Genomic DNA, 14711 nt, shown 5'->3' with positions numbered 1-14711 from the left:
ACAACAGAGGGCAATGAAAAATACAATGAGAGAGAAGATTTTTCCAATATACTGTATGAAGAGTAAGTGGCAGGTGAGTGGATATCAGAATCTGGAATATGACGCTGGAGAGGTAGTAATGAGGGAACAAAGAAATAGCAGACAAACGCAAGTATTTTTCATCAGTCTTCACTGTGGAAGACACTAGTATTATGCCAGAAATTTGAGAGTGTCAGGGGACAGAAGTGAGTGTAGTTATTTCAAAGAAGATGCTTGGGAAGCTGAAAGGTCTGAAGGTAGATTATTCATCTGGTAGAAGGAATAAAGGCTTAGACTGTTTTCTAAATGGGGAGAAAATTCAAAAATCAGAGGTGCTAGGGGACTTGGCACTCTTTGTTCACGATTCCCTGAGGGCTAACTTGCAGAATGAATCTGCGATCAGGAAGACAAATGCAATGTTAGCGTTCATTTCAAGTATGCTGCAAAGTAAGAGGTGATGCTGAGGCCTTACAAGGCACTGATCTGACAACAACTGGAGTATTGTGAGTGTGCTGGCATTGGAGCGGGTGCATAGGGGGTTAATGAGAATGATTCCAGGAATGAACGGGTTAATGAAGTGTTTTTAATGGCTCTCTAGCTGTACCTGCTGGAGTTTATAAGAATGAGAGAGGGATCTCTCATTGAAACATCAAATTATGAAAGCCTTAGAGTGGATGTGGAGAGGATGTTTCCTATGGTGGGGAGTCTAGGACCAGAGGGCACAGCCTCCGAATAGAAGAATGTGCCTTTAGAATGGAAATGAGGAGGAATTTCTCTAGCCGGAGGGTGGTGGATCTGTGGAATTCATTTGATAACTGTGGAGGCCAAGAAAATATAATAATACTTTATTGGTAATTTTTTTTTGTTACAGCAGCAACATTTAAAAACACATTTGGTGTGAAGACTTAATAATAAAGTACAGAATAATATACACAATAATGTACCAATGTGAAATAATGTATGAAATAATAAAGCAGAGACTATTGAGTGTTTGCCTGCTGCACAGAGATGAACTATTGTTATAAGTTTATTGCAGTTGGTAGGAAAGGTTTTGTGTAACTTTAAGGGGGGGGGAGAGAACCAGAGTGCATAAGACCTTTGCACAGTACTATAGTAATGTTATGTATTGAGTATATGAACAGGAATTGATAAGTTCTTTTGGTCAGGGAGTCGAAGGTTACCAAAAGAAGTCAGGAGAATGGAGTTAAACGAAATAATAAATCAGTTCTGATTGAACGGTAGAGCAGACTCGATGGGCCAGGTAGCCTAATTCTGCTCCTGTGTCTCATGGTCTTGTGGAAACTGTGAGCAGTTTCAAACTCTTGCGAGTGCACATCTTGCACAGTCTTCCATGGTCCCAGACCACGTTCTGCTCAATCAAGAAAGCTCATCAATGCCTCCACTTTCTGAGGAGGTTGAAGAGAGCTGGACTATGCACACCCATCTACAGATGGACAGTAGAATATCTTGACATGCTGCATCACTGCATGGTAGACAGGAAGGCTCCACAATAGGTAGTCAAAGCTTCCCATCGCATCACTGGCTGTAGCCTACCCACCCACCAAGGGCATATATTCAGAAAGATGCTTGAATAAGGCCAGCAATATTATGAGGGATCCCACCCACCCTGCTCAAAGACTGTTTGCCCCACTCCCATCATGGAGGAGGCTACGTAGCATCCAAGCCAGGGCCACCAGGCTCAAAAAGTTATTTTCCCCAATCAGTAAAGCTGATCAACATCTTCACCCAATAACCCACCCCTCCACACCCCCACCACCACTACTTTATCATTTCCTGTCAGTCACCTTATGTACAGACACTCCTATACCTAACATCACTTTATGTACGTAAATCGATCTACGTATATAAGCTATCTTTTGCATTTATATTGTATTTTTATTATTGTATTCTTTGCCTTATTGTTCATTTTTGTGCTGTGTCAGATCAGGAGTAACGATTATTTCATTCTCCTTTGCACTTGTGTACTGAAAATGATACTAATCTTGAATCATGAATTGAGTAGATTAGGTGTGTGTATATACACTGAAAATCAGGAAAAACAGAAATACTTTTATTGAAACTGGGTAGCATAAAGAAAGAGGGTTAAAACAAATGTAGGATTGGATAAGCTACATCTGTTGAGGACAGACATACATTAGATAAAATCTTTGCCTCCATTCACCGGAAGCTGTAATAATTTGTTTTATCAGAAGTCCAGTAGCGAGATATTGAAATCAAAATTTCAGATATTATCTGACAATGGCAGATTCCGCAGCTTCTAATAAATGAGATGGAGAGTCTTGAATGTAAAATATTCAGTGAATTTGCAAGCCAGATATCATATTTTTACTGAGTTAAGTATTGTATGTAATTAGTTTTGCTACAACAAGTGTATGGGACATTGGAAAAAAATGTTGAATTTCCCCATGGGGATGAATAAAGTATCTATCTATCTATCTATCTATCATTAATATTCCTGAATTGGTTGGACGAGAGGTGAATAATCTGCACGTTGAAATGAAAACAGGAAATACTGAAAATACTCAGCATTCAGGCTGCATCTGTGAAAAGATAAACAAAGTCTAACATTTGAGGTTGAGGGGTTTTTCATCAAAAGTTCTTTGAGGTTCATAGATTCTTGATTAGTCAGGGCAACAAAGCTTACAGGGAGAATGGGGCCGTTGTATATCAGGGCTGGCTTGAGTCTCAAAGCTGGGTGTATCTGCACCTGTGCCACCCCTCAACCCTGGTCTCCTTCTCTGCCACCTGTTCCACACCCCTCCCATGGTGCTCCACATTGACTACTACAGTACTATGTAGAAATCTTAGGCACCTTAGCTATATAGATGTCTAAAGCTTTTGCACAGTACTTTATAGCTATGACATAATTGCTCAGAATTTACTGTATTGGAGTTGTGTTCCTATTTTGTGCAGCTTTGTTAATTTAATTTCTGTCATCTTTGCTGCAGTTCTTCCAGATTTGAAGGGTCCCTCAACATGGATCTTAATGAGATTACCATGAATCTGGTTCCGTTTCCACGGCTACATTACCTCGTTTCTAGTCTAACTCCTTTATACACCCTGGCTGATTTAAATATCCCTACAAGAAGGTAGGGCTTTCACAAGGAAAGTTAACATTACTCTGATGTTACTGATGTTAGGACTGGGACGAGATGATCTCTGCATCAGTGCAGAAACTGCTCATCAGTTGTAATTTAATTTGCTTTGAGTAGGCTGTCACGTAACAATTGTAATATTCCGAATGTACTAGGAGCACTTTACACTTTTCAGAAAAAGAAATGAACATGTACAAAAGACCAATAGTGGCTAGGATTGGGAAGGAGAATTAAGAAGGTTCTTGTTAATTTGAAAGGGTGGGCACTTGGAACCTGGCTGGGAAGGCTAAGACTAGCAAGACGGAGAACAAACAGCAGTTCGGTGCCGGGTACATGCAAGGGTGTGGATTGAACAGAAGAATGCCACGGTGGAAAATGATCTGACGAACCCAACACAGGGAATCATAGAAGGTATAAAAGATCAGGGCATGTAAGGAAGTGCGTAGTGACAAGGGAATAATAGCATTGGAGTTAGGATTATGATAGAATTCTAAATAGTCGAACAATATTTCTGTCCTAGTTTTCTTTTAGCTCTTGCGATGGTATTCCTTGAAGCAGTGGAGAAAAGTTGGAACTGGTCGGGGGGAAAAGCAGGCAGGAGCTTGTCAACATGTTTTGAAAGTAGAAAGGGAATTCTCAGTGATATGAGAAAGAAAATATAAAGCACAGATTAAAGCATGTCAGGTGTGATTTCAAATTTAAAGAAGGTAAGAGGAAGGTAACAGGATTTGATGGGAAACAACATGAGCTTTACCGATATGTTTAAGGAACTTTGATTCAGTCAAGCCTGATCTGTCTTCTAGATTTTTAAATGAATACTTTAGATATTTATTTATTTCGGGGTTGCACGGTAGCATAGCAGTTAGTGTAACGCTGTTATAGCAGCACCGAGCCAGGTTCAATTCCTGCCACTTTCTGTAAGAAATGTGTATGTTCTCCCCGTGACTGTGTCTGTTTTCTTTGGGAGCTCTGGTTTCCTTCCACAATCCAAAGACATGTACTGTATGTTAATTGTTCACATGGGTGTAATTGGGCAGTATGGGTTCTTTGGGCTACAATGGACTTACTGTATCTCTAAGAAAATAAAAATATTTAAATGAAAAGGTAAATAGGTGAAGCATAAACTTAGAAGCTTGAATCAACTAGCTCAACAAATGTGCAAACCTTTGATTCACAATCAGGGTAGCAGCACTGAATTTTCAACTCCATGTTGGGTCATCACTTTCCATGACCTTGAGCTTGACAGAAAAAGAAGGGTTTCTGCCTTTTAAGGAACAAAAGATTGATGTAAACATTTTTGGTTTGCATGAAATTGATATGTAGAGTCCATTTAAGTACTTTGAGTTGGGGGAACACCCAAAATTTATTCTGAAGTTCAGAATGACCAAATCACTTTGGCTGGGCCTATTACCTGGAATTTATCTGGGTGTATCTCCTGTGAGTTCAGTGGCGAGTTTCTCAGCAGTAACTGGGCAGAAGATGGTGTAATTCAATGGACCTTCCTTTGATCGGCTTTGAATAATGGCAAGTCCTTGCCTTTTGTAAGAGTACCATTGATTTTTAAAGTTTTTAAATGCCTTGCTATACGGAGATAATTAAAAAAAACACTGAAATTGAAATAATTAGAAAAATGAAGACAAAATCTAATTAATCAGTTAGAAATCATTAAAATGATTGAAATAAAGCAGAATAATACTCTTAGCTATCTAATCAGATAACAAAACTCTATGAAATTAAATGAGGTCTTGGATCATATGCCATTTATGACTAGCGGAGGATGTGACAGGCAATTTCCATCACTAGGCTGAGCCCCACCACCAACAACAGGATTTGTCACTAAATCCAAGATTAAATGCTTGCATTTTGATACTTCCCTTCAGAACTGATGTCCATAGATTAAATCATGTAATCTACAAGTTAACAATGCTCCATTTAAATGGAATTTCACAGCAGTTGTCCTGAATTAATAGTACTACTACTGTGAAATCACTAATACTAATTGTGATATAGTTGAGTAGGTTTAATAGTTTTTAATACAATAAAGATATGTTTATAAATTTGACGTGTACCCTGCTAGGGAAAAAATCCCACCCCTTGTTTATCTGATTGCCTGTTTGTTTATCTGATTGCCTATTTGTTTATCTGATTGCCTATTTGTTTATTTAAACAGGTTGGATCAGATGTTCACTGATGCTTTCAGTAAGGATCACCAGTTAATGCATGCTGATCCAAAACGTAACCTATACCTTGCCTGTGCACTTCTGGTCCGGGGAAATGTTCAGATTTCTGACCTGAGAAGAAATATTGAGAGGTTTGTGAATATGCTGAACAATTTTTTTTTATTGTTCCTTTCGTTAAATTAATACTGTTGCCTTTTTATTTTTAAACTTGTATGTGAAATCCATTGGATTTCTTTTTTTCCTGTTGATGAGTACGGGAAATCTGAGGAAAAAAAAACAAGGTGAAATAATCTTATCTGACCTGACAATGAATTGTCTGTTAATGAGCTTCTTCTGTCGAGTATTTCACGGAGGGTGGAACAGTTCTTCTCAAAAGGCTAAGAAACATGTGAAAAGAGAAACAGTTAACATTTGAGTCATAGAGTTGACAGGGGGTATCTGTTTCCCAGCGTAGTAATGTCTTGATACCAGAGGGCATGCATTGAAGCTGAGGGTGGGTAGTTCAAAGGGGATGTGAGGGGTAAGTTCCTGTACTCAGAGTGGTGGATGCCTGGTATGCACTGCCTGGTACGGGGGTCGAGGCAAATACATTAGAGGCACCTGAATGTGGGGAAGATGGAAGATATGGACATCGTGTAGGTAGGAGGGATTAGTTATTTTTTGGGGTGGGGGGGGGGTTGATTTACTCTTTAGTTGGTTTGGCACAACATTCTGAGTCAAAAGGCCTGTCCCTGTGCTGTACTCCATCTCAAGTGGAGCTCAGAATTTGGAAAATGAGAAAGTGAGTAAGTTTAAGAAAGGCAACCCTAGCCTCTCCCTAGGTTCATTTTATTTCCATAGAAGGACTTTTCCATAGATGCTGCCTGGCCTGCTGAATTCCTCCAGCAATTTGTGTGAGTTGCTTTTATTAACAAAGTATGTACACAGAATACAACTCTTTGAGATTTGTCTTCTCAAGAAAACCATAAAATACAGAAAACCACAGAAGATGTTGAAAGAAAGAAATCCATTCTTCCCCCCCACACGAAAAGAAAAAGAAAGAAAAACTCCCAAATCTTTTTTTCTTCCAGTCAAGATGGTGCTAGCGAGCAACGATTCCTCAGGCAACATCTCCAAACAGTCAATCATTTTGGTTTTTCTACTTTTTACCTTACTTTTGTTTTGAAAACCGTTGGAGCCTGTGACTTGCAGTTCAATCGAGTGAGCTAGTGCTCTGTTGTTCCCGAGAGAAAACTCCAGGAGAGAAATGTGAGCATGAGCTACCACAAGGAGAAGCTCGAGATGAGACGTGGGGCCATGATCGACTACATTTCCTGCTGATTGAAGTGTCGAGGAAGCCTGAAATATTGAGGCATATGTGGAGGAGAGTGAGTGGTTCTCCGAAGGGCCACTGGTTTGTGTCGCTGGGTCCTGTTACTTTTGCCAAAGTTAACAATTCTGAGATTTATGGATTGGACTGTAGTTCATATTGGCCTCTTTCAGTTCCATGTTTCTTTCGTGTTCTTCCTTGTTGCCAATTGGCAGGCTGGTGGTTTGGGTGATCTGTTAGATTTTATGCACGGGAAGGTTGGGGGTGTTTAAGATTTGCGAGTTTTTGTTTCTTTTTCTTTTTGTATGGGGGAGAATAGATTTATTTCTTTCAACAACTTCTATGGTTTTCTAGATTTTATGGCTATCTTGAGAAGACGAATCTCAGAGTTGTATTCTGAGTACATGGTGGTGGCATCCGTTAGTCTCATGAGACCATGGATCTGCGCCTAGAATGGTTTCCAGGGCGCAGGCCTGGGCAAGGTTGAATGGAAGACCAGCAGTTGCCCATGCAGCAAGTCTTCCCTCTCCACGACACAAATGTTGTCCAAGGGAAGGGCAAGGGCTGATACAGCTTGGCACCAATGTCGTCGCAGGAGTTGCTAGAGTGAGGTTGAAGTCAACGTCGGACTGCCTTAGGGACTCCAGCTCTGGTTTGGTCCTCAGGGTTTATTCCCGAAGCCTTTCCCATGAGTGGAGGTTTGAAATCAGAGTTTTCCCTCTCTTCGATGGACTGCCTTCCCAGGCTGACGAGCTCCATCTACATACTTTGATAATAAAAGCAACGCACACAAAATGCTGGAGGAACTCGGCAGGCCAGGCAGCATCTATGGAAAAGTCCTTGGAGATAAAATGAGCCTATGAAAAGGGTAAGGCTAAGGTTGCCGAGGTGATTCTGCTGTTTGTGGAGCTACTTCATTGATAGATTAATGAAACCAGTTGGAGAGAAGTTAGAGAAAGAGAAAACAAACCAACTTGCAACAGTTCTGACATCAAGTTATTTAGAATTCTCTCAGTTTTACAGCAATAATTGTTTAGTTCTTGTCTGTATGTGGACAGCAGCAATTGTATTTATACTGTAATTACAATTGATCAGTTGAGTCATAAGAGAATAACATCAATGTTTCCTTCTAGATTGAAACCTTCCCTTCAGTTTGTCTCATGGAATCGAGAAGGATGGAAAACGAGCCTCTGCTCGATACCTCCTGTGGGACACACACATTCTCTATTGGCATTGGCCAATAATACTTGTGTTAAATCCACCTTCACAGATCTCAAGGATCGCTTTGTAAAACTCTACAAGAAAAAGGTAGGTTACAACCAACTCATTACCTCAGTGTCATCATCATTCTGTACCATGTCGTATGATGTAGATGATCATGGTCTCATGACCATGATTATTCTTGTCAAATTTTTCTACAGAAGTGGTTTGCCATTGCCGCCTTCTGGGCAGTGTCTTTACAAGACGGGTGACCCCAGCCATTATCAATACTCTTCAGAGACTGTCTGCCTGGCGTCAGTGGCTGCAAAACCAGGACTTGTGATGTGCACCAGCTTCTCATACGACCATCCACCACCTGCTCCCATGGGCTTCACGTGCAGTTCTGTTCTGTGTTCATAGACAGCTGCTGAGCCCAAGTTGTGAGCGACTTAGATGCCCACAGTAAGGACACAAAAACTGTACTGGATCTGCAAGTAGAGCCAATGTTATTGCTTTCCTCCTTTCTCAGGCAGAGATTATAAGATCATTAAATGTAGGGGGAGAATTGGGCCATTGGCCCATCGAGTTTGGCTGATCCGTTTTCCCTCGCAATACTCAGGAGGACACAAAATGTCTACCAGTAATGTAGTGTTATGTGTTTCACCGAGACATGGCGACACAAGCAAATCCCAGATTCCAACGCTACTATGAATGGGTTTTCAATGTGATGAGCAGACAAGAGTTGATCAACAGTGGTAAAAGGAAGGGAGGTGCATTTGCTGTGCTTGTGAACAACAGATTTCAGTCATATTTCTGTAAAAGAACAAATCTGCACTCCAGCTATTGAACTGCCTGCTGTGAGTTGGTATTACCTACCGCATGAGTTCAGCCATGCCAAATTACTTGTTGTCCTGGATACTGGATTACCTAACTGGCACACCACAGCTTATGCGACTTCTGCGCTGTCTGTTAGATACAGCTGTAAGCAGCCCCGCGGCCCCACACGGGATTATGTTGGCTCCCTTCCTATTTACCCTGATAGCCTCGGACTTTGGGTACAATGGAGTCATGTCATCTGCAGAAATTCTCTATTGATAGTTGGGTCATCAAGGGAGGATGGGAGGATGAATACAGGGCCCTGGTGGAGAACTTTGTCAAGTGTGCAAGCTGAATCATCTGCAGCTCAACATCAGTAAGATAAAGGAGATGGTGAAGGACTTAAGGAAGACTAAGCCTGCATTGCTTCCTTTTACTATTGGTGGTGAGGATGTAGATATGAGGATACCTGGGAGTGTATCCTCCCAGGTGTGCACTCCTGGGATACCTGGAGTATCCATGTATACTCCAGGATATACCTGGAGTATATCCTGGGAGTGCACCTTGATGACAAACTTGAGTGGAGCACCAACACAGGTTGTGTGCAAGAAGGGCAGAGTCACCTCAACTTCCTGAGGGGGTTCTGTGGAGAAGGCAGGCCTCTCCTTCACATGTTCTACCAGTCTGTTGTTGCCTGTACAATCTTCTATGTGGAGGTGTCCTGGGACAATAGCATCAACACAAGTGATACCAACAGGCTCAATAAACTGATTAGAAAGGCTGACACTGTTTATAGGCGTCAAATTGGACACACTGGAGGCTGTGGTAGAACAAAGGACCCTCTGGGAAATCCTGGCATTTCTGGGGAATGTTTCTCACTCTCTGCATGCCACCTTGGCTGAACAGAGGAGCACTTTCAGTAATAGACCAAAACAACTGCACTGCTCCAAAGAGCACTATATGAGGTCATTCTTTCCCTTGGCCATTAGGCTCTATTATGAGTCAACCTGTAGTTGGGGAAGGAATGACCCCCTGCTGATAGGTTGTTAATAACCTCTGTTTACCAGAGCTCTGCTTAAGCTTTGTTTCGCTCCGATTTATTTTTAACGTAACTTATTTTTTATTCTTTCTTCTCTCCTAATATTTGTATATCTGTGCACTTCTAATGCTACTGTGTTTCTGTAATTTACTTTGGGATCAATAAAATTTCTATCTATCTCAGCCCCAATCTCCTGCCTTCTCCCTGTTATCCCTTCATGCCCTGACTCATCAAGAATCTGTCAGCCTGTGCCTGAAATATACCCAATTAGTACTGCTTTGCGTATCTCCTCCAGATTATTGTGAATAGTTCTAACCAAGGCTCACTAGCTATTCTGGTCTGGAGTTCGTATCATCTCGATACATAAATTGATCTATTTAAGGTATAAAATGTTTAATTTAAATGTCCGATCATTTAATTTATTTACTGAATGCTTTATGATAAAACATTTATCATTTGCATTGCAGATTAATGATCAAAAGCTATTCTAAATCTATCTACATAGTTCATTGGCTGTCTTAATTGGTAGTATTTGATAAATAGTCATTAATTTATTGTTTTCTTTTGTCTTCAGTGAAGATCATCTCATCTTTTCCAACCTGTCTGAGTTTTATATGGTATATTTCATAATTGTTACAACAAAGATTTTGCTGAATATTTTTGGGGGCATCTTACAGATTTTGAGTTGCTGATCATGAGTGAGTGAGGCTTCTGTCGGTCAGTGACATGGAGACATGTCATGGAGAACAAACTATTGCTCATGGAGCAATCTCCCCTCTCCGCACTTTTGATGAATCCAAAGGAACGGCAGAGATCGATGCAATTTGGTACCAGCAGTGCCACATGAGTTGTCAGTCAACATTGAACAAGGTGTAGGACTGCCTTGGGAACTCCAAATCTGGATTTTTTTTCCCTGGGGGTTTACTCCCAGAATCTTCCCCATGAGTAGGTATAGTCGTAAGGCAGCAGAGATTTGAGATCACTGTTCTCCTTCTAGATGAGCTGCCAACCATTTTGAGCCAAGGGGTTTGGTTTTGATCTGTTGATCATGTTAATGCTCATGCATAGGTTCATTTCTCTTCAGACGAACTATGCAGTCAAGAATCTACAGCAAAGAAGGAGGCATTAGCTATTTTCGTACACCTCTCCTCCCTGAAATGGCAGTAATTGTCCACTTGATCCTGTTGCTCAGCTGTCAGGCTCTGTTTACAAGCACTGTCCCATCTGAACATGAAATGGTAGATGGAGAAGTCTCACTCCTTAATGAAACATTAGCATGGGCCGACCGACAATGAGTGATGGTAAATGCCCTGGGCGATATGTCTACAAAAGTCCAAGTCCCTCTGCATCTCAGATTCCTGGATTTTCTCCCATTTAGAAAATAGTCTGCATATTTATTTCTACTACTAAAGTGCATGACCATGTATTTTCCAAAATAGTATTTCATTTGCCACTTTCTTGCCCATTCTCCTAGTCTAAGTCCTTCTGCATTTTATCTGTTTCTTCAACACTACCTGCCCCTCCACCAATTTTCGTATCATCTGTAAACTTGGCAATAAGCCATTTATTCCATCATTAAATCATTTATATACAACATAAAAAGAAGTGGTCCCAACACCGACCCCTACGGAACATCACTTGTCATTGGCAGCCAACCAGAAAAGGATCATTTTACTCCCACTCACCTCCTACCAATCAGCCAATGCTCTAACCATAACAGTAACAGTAACTTTCCTGTAATACCATGAGCTCTTAACTTGGTAAGCAGCCTCGTGTGGCAACTTGGCAGAGGCCTTCTGAAAGTCCAAACGTTATGTGGATTTTCTGGTGTAGTCTGTTTTGTCATATGCTTTTGTGATATCATTCTGGAGGAACATTGTCTCATTTTTTAACTGCATTGCATTTGTGGTTTCTAAATAACAATAAACTGAATCTGAATATAACATCCACTGCATCCCCTTATATCTATCACACTTGTAACCTTCTCAAAGAATTTCAACAGGTTCATCAGTCAGGATTTTCCCTGAAGGAAACCATGCTGACTTTGTACTATCTTGTCCTGTGTCACCAAGTACTCCATCACCTCATCCTTAACAATTGACTCCCACATCTTCCCAACCACTTGAGGACAGTCTAACCAGTCTATAATTTCCTTTCTGTTGCCTTCCTCCTTTCTTGAAGAATGGAGTAATATTTGCAATTTTCCAGTCCTCTGGCACCATGCCAGAGTCCAATGATTTTTTTGAAAGATCATTTCTAATGCCACCACAATCTCTATCGCTACCTCTTTCAGAACCCTAGGGTGCAGTTCAGCTGGTCTGGGAGACTTAAGTACCTTTGGGTCTTTCAACTTTTTGAGCATCTTCTCTTTTGTAATAGTAACTGCACCCATTTCTCTTCCTTCACACACTAAAACATCAGGCATACTGCCAGTGTCTTCCACAGTGAAGACTTGCACAAAATACTCAATTAGTTCATCAGCCATCTCCTTGTCCCCTGTTATTATTTCTCCAGCTTCATTTTCTAGCAGTCCTATGTCCACTCTCATTTCTCTTTTATTTTTAACATACTTGAAAAAAACTTTTACTATCCATTTTGAAATTATTTGCTAGCTTGCTTTCATATTTCATCTTTTCCTTTCTAATGATTTTTAGTTGCTCTCTGTCCCCAGTTTGGGAACCACTGCACTAAAGTTTACCAAAAAACATGCAGTGAGCGGTAGTTCTTCAGGTGAAAACTTGTTAATGAGGGAGATCAGAGGAGAATGGCTAGACTAGTTCAAGCTGACAGGAAGGTGACATCAACTCAAATAACCACACATTATAACAGTGATGTGCAGAAGAACATCCCTGAATGTACATCAAACCTTGAAGTGGATGGGCTACAGCAGTAGAAGACCTACGTACAATGAGTGGCCACTTTTTGGCAACTTGTTCCATCAAAGCGTGCAGACATGGTCAATAGGTTCAATTGTTGTTCAGAACAAACTTCAAAATGGGGAAGAAATGTGAACTAAGTGACTTTAACTTGGATAAAGTTGTCACTAAGGGTCAATCCTATTATTAGCTCTTGTAATTTTCAGTATTGCTGTTTCCATGTTAATAGGATATATCTATTAATGATAGGATTTTTCAAAATTAATTTAATGACCAATGGTAACTTCATTCCAGGCTCATATTCACCACTACCTTCATGTGGATGGGATGGAACAAAGCTGTTTCACAGAAGCAACTAATTCCTTGACATCCCTGATAGAAGAGTACAACGAACTGGATGCTACTAAAGGACAAATCATCAACAATGTTCCTCGTCTTTCCATTGCAACGTAAAATACAGTACTGTATTTGTCAACATGGAGCAGAGAGCGAGCTTGTAAATCAGGTGGGGGGAAAGGGTGTTGGGAATGGTGAGGGTGGAGTGTCACGGGAGGGGTGTGGTACAGGTAGCAGAGAAGCAGTGTAAGGTGGGAGGTGGTGCGTGGGCAAACGCGTCCCGCCCTGAGACACCAGGCAAGGTCATTTGATTCCAAGCATAGAAACATAGAAAACCCAGCACAATACAGGCCCTTTGGTCCACAATGCTGTGCCGAACATGTATGCACTGAGAAATTACCTAGGGTTACCCATAGCCCTCTATTTTTCTAAGCTCCATATACCTATCCAGGAGTCTTTTTTTTCAAAAGAAAACCTTATCGTATCAGCCTCCACCATCGTCGCCAGCAGCCGATTCCACGCAATCACCACTCTGCATTTTTTAATAAAAACTGGCATCATCTCTATACCTACTTCCAAGCACCTTGAGCCAGCAGTATAGTGTAATACATGAAATTTTTCCACAGAACTGTATTGGATAATGAAGCCGTAAAACCTACATTAGATTTCCTTTAGAAATTTAATGTTGTATAATACTGAAATATAGGGTACACAATAACACACCTTCAAGTTTTATTGAAAGTGAGATGTATTTTCCTCAAAATATAAAATGTTCTTAGTGGCGTTGTTTTATATCTTTATTGTGCATATTCTCTGAATTACTTATTTCAAAGCAGTTCATTATTTCCAGTGACGAATTGGTGGGCACTTCATACTGCTCATCTGAAGGTTATCTCAGGGAGCTTTTGAAGCTACTGCTCTTCAGTACAGTGGAATGGGCTCAATCTCGGCTTGTTAAGGGACAAACCTGAATCGCCCTCTCCTCCCCGGGTAGTATTGTGTGACTGTTGTGAAAATGATGCCTGCTTATGTCATTTGAAAATATAATCTTGAGATCTATCTCAGAATCAGTAGGAAAAGCTGTTGGTATGTTGCACATATGAGTAGTAATATTGTTTTCACTCTTAATACTTTCATTAAATGAGATGAGAACTATTTTTATAATATTGCTGAGAATTAATTATAGCACACCAATATTGATAACCTGGTGTTTGGAAGGACAAAATTACTCAATTTATTCTGCCATTGGGTTAAGTGTTTTTCTAGCATCAACCGTTGTGTGTTCACACAGGCTTGTTACTTCATTGCAGTACACTCTAAGGAATTAAACGAACACTTCACAATGTGTTGAACTACTTGCAATCGTCAGAGCTGCAAATCAGTACCTTAGAGAAAACTTATTCGATTACAAATAAAATCCTTTCCGGATTGTATTATTATTTATTGTGGTTTAGATCCATGTTTGGTTAAATTAATTCAATTGGGATCATTTTTGTAAACAGATCTGTGTGGAAACTTGCATCATTTTTTAACTTTAAAAAAAAGAAAAACCAAAAATAATGTTACCAGTTAATGTAGCACTGTTTAGGAAGTCTATTTCATATGGTGATTTGAAATAGAAGCTGGATTTTGACATCCATATCTGTTTTGTATATATACCAAAGAATTTAGTTGATGACAATATATCTGTAGTTCTAATAAAACTTAAATCTGTTGCCATACACACTTCTCACTTTATATATGAATTTGGGAGAGAAATATTGTGTATAATTTTACATAGTACTTGTCTAAGCAACAATCAAGGCATAAGACTAAAATAAC

The 14711-nt window shown here is 40.2% G+C and overlaps 1 protein-coding gene across 1 annotated transcript in view; it reads left to right on the top strand.

The window, feature by feature from the left end:
- tube1 (tubulin, epsilon 1) overlaps nt 1–14611 on the top strand; it is a 31056-nt gene extending 16445 nt beyond the window's left edge. Inside the window, exons 9-12 of the mRNA XM_073057409.1 lie at nt 2988–3128; nt 5305–5445; nt 7757–7931; nt 12849–14611. Of these exons, the coding sequence (XP_072913510.1) occupies nt 2988–3128; nt 5305–5445; nt 7757–7931; nt 12849–13007 (616 nt within the window). The 3' untranslated portion in view covers nt 13008–14611. The remainder of the gene's footprint in view (nt 1–2987; nt 3129–5304; nt 5446–7756; nt 7932–12848) is intronic.
- Nucleotides 14612–14711: the final 100 nt, after the last annotated feature.

This window comes from Hemitrygon akajei, chromosome 9, assembly GCF_048418815.1.
Source record: "Hemitrygon akajei chromosome 9, sHemAka1.3, whole genome shotgun sequence".
Lineage (NCBI taxonomy): Eukaryota > Metazoa > Chordata > Chondrichthyes > Myliobatiformes > Dasyatidae > Hemitrygon > Hemitrygon akajei.
The sequence above is the reverse complement of the archived record's forward strand: the minus strand, read 5'-3'. Positions and strand labels throughout refer to the sequence as shown.